Source organism: Cornus florida, unplaced genomic scaffold (assembly GCF_030987335.1).
Source record: "Cornus florida cultivar Cherokee Brave unplaced genomic scaffold, ASM3098733v1 CherokeeBrave_3.0.0_Hap2_Chr01, whole genome shotgun sequence".
Classification (NCBI taxonomy): Eukaryota; Viridiplantae; Streptophyta; class Magnoliopsida; order Cornales; family Cornaceae; genus Cornus; species Cornus florida.
The window spans coordinates 11,476,946-11,482,945 of NW_026775571.1; the positions used below are offsets into that span (position 1 = coordinate 11,476,946).

The 6,000-nt window shown below is 36.4% G+C and overlaps 1 protein-coding gene across 4 annotated transcripts in view; it reads left to right on the plus strand.

Annotated features, from left to right (window-relative positions):
- Nucleotides 1-5,726, plus strand: part of LOC132289303 (RNA pseudouridine synthase 3, mitochondrial-like) — a 29,299-nt gene extending 23,573 nt beyond the window's left edge. For all 4 annotated transcript variants that reach the window (XM_059789990.1, XM_059789980.1, XM_059789959.1 and 1 more), the window contains one exon: nucleotides 5,258-5,726. In XM_059789990.1, coding sequence (XP_059645973.1) covers nucleotides 5,258-5,638 — 381 coding nt within the window. In that variant the 3' untranslated portion in view covers nucleotides 5,639-5,726. The remainder of the gene's footprint in view (nucleotides 1-5,257) is intronic.
- Nucleotides 5,727-6,000: the final 274 nt, after the last annotated feature.

The following is a 6,000-nucleotide window of genomic DNA, read 5'->3' on the forward strand; positions in this document are numbered from 1 at the left end:
TTCCTGTTCTATCTGTTGGAGAGGATGGGTTTTGGTGAGAGATGGAGGAAGTGGATTGTTTCTTGTGTTTCCACTGTCAGGTTTTCGGTGTTGGTGAATGGCTCTCCTTCGGGGTTCTTTGGCAGTTCTCGTGGGTTGAGACAGGGGGATCCTCTCTCCCCTTTTCTTTTTATTATTGTTATGGAGGCCCTTAGCAGGCTGATGAGAAGGGCGGTGGATTTGGGTTTTCTTAGGGGTTTCAAGATTGGCCCTGAATCAGTTCAGCAGTTGGAGATCTCTCATTTACTTTTTGCGGATGACACTATTGTTTTTTGTGAGGTTGATGTGTCCCAGTTGAGGATTCTGAGATGTGTTTTGGTTTGTTTCCAGGTTGTTTCTGGTTTGAAAGTTAACGTGGGAAAGAGTGTGATTGTTCCTGTGGGGGAGGTTCAGGAGGTGGACACTCTGGCTGCTGTTCTAGGGTGTGGGACGCAACGCTTTCCCATCTCGTACTTGGGTTTGCCGCTGGGGGACTCGGCTAGGAGGGTGGGAAGTTGGAACCCGGTGATTGAGCGGGTCGAGAGAAGATTAGCGGGTTGGAAAAAACAATATCTGTCAAAGGGCGGTAAAGTTACGTTAGTGAAGAGCACTTTGTCAAGCCTTCCAACGTACTTTCTTTCGCTTTTTCGTATTCCAGCCTCTATTGTTGGAAGACTAGAAATGCTCCAATGTAATTTCCTTTGGGGGGGTCGCGGAGAAGAGTTCAAGTATCATCTTGTCAAATGGGAACAGGTTTGCAGGCCGGTTGGGAGGGCTTGGAATTAGGAGATTGGCCCTTTTCAATTGTGCTCTTCTTGGTAAGTGGCTTTGGAGATTTGGTAAGGAAAGACATAGATTATGGAGAAGGGTTATCTCATGTCGCTTTGGGGAGGAGAGAGGAGGGTGGTCAGTTAGATCAGTCAGGTCTGTTAGCGGAGTGGGGTTGTGGAGGGCCATTGGTAAGGGGTGGGATGTCTTTTCCAAACATATTAGATTCAGAGTTCGGGATGGAAGAACTGTCCGGTTTTGGGAGGATCCATGGTGTGATGATAGGCCTTTGGCCCTATTGTTTCCCAGGCTTTTCAGGATTGCTGTTGACAAACATGCTATGGTTGCTGACTACTATCGCCTTGATAGTGGAAGGTTGTCTTGGGATGTGCGTTTTCGGCGAGCTTTTCAGGATTGGGAGCTGGATGATGTCACTGGGTTTTTGGCTCTCCTTTATGGACAGGAGGTGGAGGGGTCTGGGGCAGATTCCTTGATTTGGGTGCCTTCTTCTCAGGGGATGTTCCAGGTCCGGTCCTTTTTTGTGTGCCTTTCTAGTTTTCATGGTACCTCATTCCCATGGAAGACGGTGTGGAGGTCTAAGGCGCCTCTTAGGGTGGCCTTTTTTGTGTGGACTGCAGCTTGGAGTAAGATTTTGACTTTGGACAATTTGAGGAAGCGAAGGCATATCATTGTTAATAGGTGTTGTCTTTGCAAGATTAATGGGGAGTCGGTGGATCATCTTTTGTTGCACTGTTCTGTGGATTATGATTGTTGGAGTTTGATGTTTGGCCTGTTTGGTATTCATTGGGTCATGCCTTGGTCATCTTGGGAGTTGTTAGATATGTGGAGGGGCCAATGGGTGGGGGCTCAGGCTAGAGTTTTTTGGAGGGTGATCCCTTTTTGTATTTGGTGGAGCCTTTGGAGAGAGCGTAATGGAAGATCTTTTAAGGGAAAGGAATCCTCCATTGGGGTGTTAAAATTTTCTATCATTTGTAATTTGTTTTGTTGGGGTCAGGGGAGAGACTACTCCTCTCTCGAGTAGATTGTTGATTTTTTGAGCTCTTTGAGTTCATAGGCTCCGTTTTGTCTTTGTATAGTTTGGGACGCGTTCCTCTTTTGAACGCTTTTTATATAATTTACTTATCAAAAAAAAAAAAAATTCTGCTCTTGTAGTACATCTATATTTATAATAGAGAAAACCTAACACTAGAAGGAAACTAAAAACATAAGGAATTTAATCCTAGAAATAAACCTAAAAATAAATTCTTTCTAATTTTTTTTTTTTTTTGGCATTTTTTTTAATGAATTATTTATTTATCAAAAAAAAAAAAAAAAATTTGTAGGCAAAGTGGGTGCTACCAAAACGAGCAATCTTCATCAGCCTAGGGTAAATCAAGGCTCTGATACCAAGTTACGTAAGCAGAAGCGATAAACGTTCACAAGGAATAAGGTTACTTTGATTCCACAAAGTAGGGTAACTTTGAATACACAAAGTTGGTAAGAATTGCCAAGCAATCTGTAATATTATTAATCAAATGTTAAATTCTACTCTTGTAGTACATGTATATTTATAATAGAGAAAACATTACACTAGAAGGAAACTAAAAAAATAAGGAAATTAATCCTAGAAAGAAACCTAAAAATAAATTCTTTCTAAATTTAAAAAAAAAAAAAAAAAAAATAGAAAACGAAACCTAATTAATAAAAACTACTAAATATAAAATGTCAGAGCATTTCAACTTTGTATAGGCCTCGAACAAAAATCTTGAAATAATTAGCAGGCCTCTCGTAAGACAATAAAATGCGATTTCGGAGCCCTAAACAAAGGTTTTCAGCCGAAAACTAACATTGCCCACGTGTACATGATCAATGCTATGAATTTGTAAGGCAAGCAACTCAAAACTGTCTGAGTAGGTGCAAAAAACAAATAAAAATAATAATTAGAAAGGCACAAAGAGAACGTAAAAAAATAAGAATCGAAAGAAAGAGAAGCAATTAATGATGATTTCATAGATTTTTTGGACCTTCTGGGTCCTTAGGTTTCAGTTTTGTTTTTGTATATGGGACGCGTTCCCCTTTTGAACGCTTTTTTCGTTTCAATCCACATTACTTATACAAATAAAAAATGTGATTAAAGTGTGTATAAAATTTTAAGTGGTCACATGTTATGCATAATACAATACATATTACCAGATGTGTAAAAATGTGAAACCAGTTGTTGGTTTTATTAAAATAACAATCGAGTAAAATACACTTGATGAAAAAAAAATGGATTGAAATTTGATTTATTATGATTCAATGAACAACTACTGTATAAATTCCAAAATCGGTGAAATGAACAGTAAAATTGAGTAAAATACACTAAGAAAAAGAAAGAGTAGATCAAAATTTGATCTATTATGTTCTGAATTAAATTGAAACATACCAGAAAAAAATTAAAAATGACGCTTTGAGTTGCAATTTGATGCACACGAACCAAATATGACCATATTCGAAAGGGTTTGAAGTTGTTGGAAGACAGAGGAAAACATCCAACAAACAAAACCTAGATGAGCGAGAGATAATGTATGAGATACAGAGACTGATATAAAGCAAAACCTGCACGTCAACTTTGATACCACCAATTTCAACAGGCGTCAAATTTCAGACACAACCCAACTTAAAACCTTCACTTTATTTATTTATTTTTTTTAAGAAAAAAATTTTGAAATTACAATTTAATGTGAAAAAATAGAAGTTAAGTTGGATGGATGAAGTTAATTAACTATTGACAGAACTCTTCGGAAATTGAATTTCTTTATAAAAAAAAGGAAAAGGTACAAGAGAGGGAGAGATTGATATATAAAGCAAAACGTCATGTCCTAAACCTCAACCTCAAATTGTATAAATTTGAACCGATAGATTTCAATCCACGTCAACTTTTTGAAACTCCAAAAGTCTTTTTGTTTCTTTTATTAAAATAACTTATTTCATAATAATTGTATATACTTATATATTTTTTTTGATAAGTAATAATTGTATATAAATATTATAAATAGAATCCACTTTTACAAGGGATTTAAACCCTAAGAAACTCTTTTCTTTTTCTTGGTAACCAAAAGGAGAATTATTAGAAAAATAGGAATAGGGTTTCAGTATTTTTGTTAAGGCTGGAAAGAGAGATTTTGAGTGATTGGTTTATTGAAGAAGATGAAAGAAAAATAGGGATAGAAAACAAGGAATAGGGTTTATTTTTTTTTGAGGGGATTTTTTTGCACAGGGAGACGGAAAGAGAGAGAAGAGGAAGATATAGGCAGGGAGACGGAAAGAGAGAAGAGTAAGATATATAGGCTGATATGGCAGTTTTAATGTTAGTCTGTTTTTTTATATGGTTCAACGGATCCTTTAAATCGTCGCGTCATCTGAGGAACGTGGTGCAAACATGGTTCGCCGTATCTGTTGATACACGGCGTATCGCCCGGTTCGTAATCATTTTTCAAGGGTCCGATACCGTTACACATCTTCATGAGCTGGCCAGTTTGGCCAGTTTACACCTATATTCGTTTGAGTTCGTTACACCGCGACCGCGACCGTGAACCATGGGTGTAAAACAAAATTTACAATGCAAAATAATATTAATTTAGAATACTGGAGGTGTTGTTAGAAGTTATTTGTTAGAAGAGTGGGAGGTTTTTGCAGTTGGAAGGTGTTTGTTAGAAGAGTTCTTTTTATTATTTGAAAAGTTATGTTTGTTACGAAATCAAATATTTGAAGAGTCATGTTTCCGTATTAAATTAAAAGAACTGATTTAAATGTATATTTACAATACAAAAATATCTATTATTGAATATAGCTGGTGTTTGCATTTAGGTGTCTGTGAGAAGAGAAACAAATATTCGAAGTCTCATGTTTCCTTTTTAAATTAAAAGTACTGATCTTAATGTATATAGATAATACAAAATGTGTCCCCTTTTATAAGGATAAAGATATGCATGTATGCATTTCTGTTTTCATTTAATGTATCTGGGGTTTTCAAATGCTTTAGAAGTTAAAATCATTTTTGTAGTTTTAGTCGCCCATCAACATGTTTGGTCTTCCAAAACTTCTTTTTCAAACTATTCATGCAAGTTAAAATTAATGTCGTTTTTCAAGGATCAGAAAACTGTTGAGATAACGTAAGTTGGTAACATGCGCTTTGGTGTGTGAATTTGTACTCTTCATTGCAGCACTTCCTTAAAACTTTCATACTAAAACTTTTCAAATATGCTTACTAAAACTTTTCAAATATGTAGGTGGAGTGGCATGTGCAATGTTTTAGTATAAATGTTAAGAAAGCAAGAATTTTCATAATTATAATGTTTAGTTTACCATCATCATTATAATTATTTTTGGTAAAACAAGAGGTAGAATTATGCCTTGGAGGACTCAGTGACTCAGCCTTGCATCCCTAAAATATTAGCTATTAACTTATGATTCTGTGTTACATGTGCAGCTCCGTGTGCATTGCGCTGAAGCACTTGGCACACCAATTGTGGGTGACTACAAGTATGGTTGGTTTGTGCACCGTAGATGGAAGCAAATGCCTAGGGTTGATATTGAGCCGACGACTGGGGAACCCTACAAGTTGCGGAGACCGGCAGGCTTGGATGTTCAAAAGGGTAGTGTCTTATCTAAGGTGCCCTTGTTACATCTTCATTGTAGGGAGCTTGTCCTCCCCAATGTTGCGAAGTCTCTTGAGTTTAACAACCGAAATGCAGAAAACGGCCATGGGAACCCGAAGCAAAGCTCAAAGCCGGATCTCCTTCGGTTTGTGGCATCAATGCCCTCCCACATGAAAATTAGTTGGAATCTCATGTCCTCTTACTTGGTGTAACCATCTCACTTGCTTTATTTATTGACATTAACCTGGTGTCGTACTGTGACCTGATTTGAATGGTTAATAGTAAATTTGATTGTGAATTTGATTCACGACCCATTAAAATAAAATAAAAAAATAAATAGAAAAGGAGAAAAGAAAAAAAAAAGAAAAAGAAAAGAAAGCAGAATAGAGAGAGTAAAATGCTGTTTGATAACTCAATTCCTCTTTTAATTTTGAACGATTAAACACTTATTCATGTATAATTTGAATTTCACTTAAAATGCTAAGCATTACTAACACGGGGTAAAATTTTAAGAGACATGACATTACTTATCACTTAATGTTAAATTTTTTAAATCAGATATCTTAAATTAAGC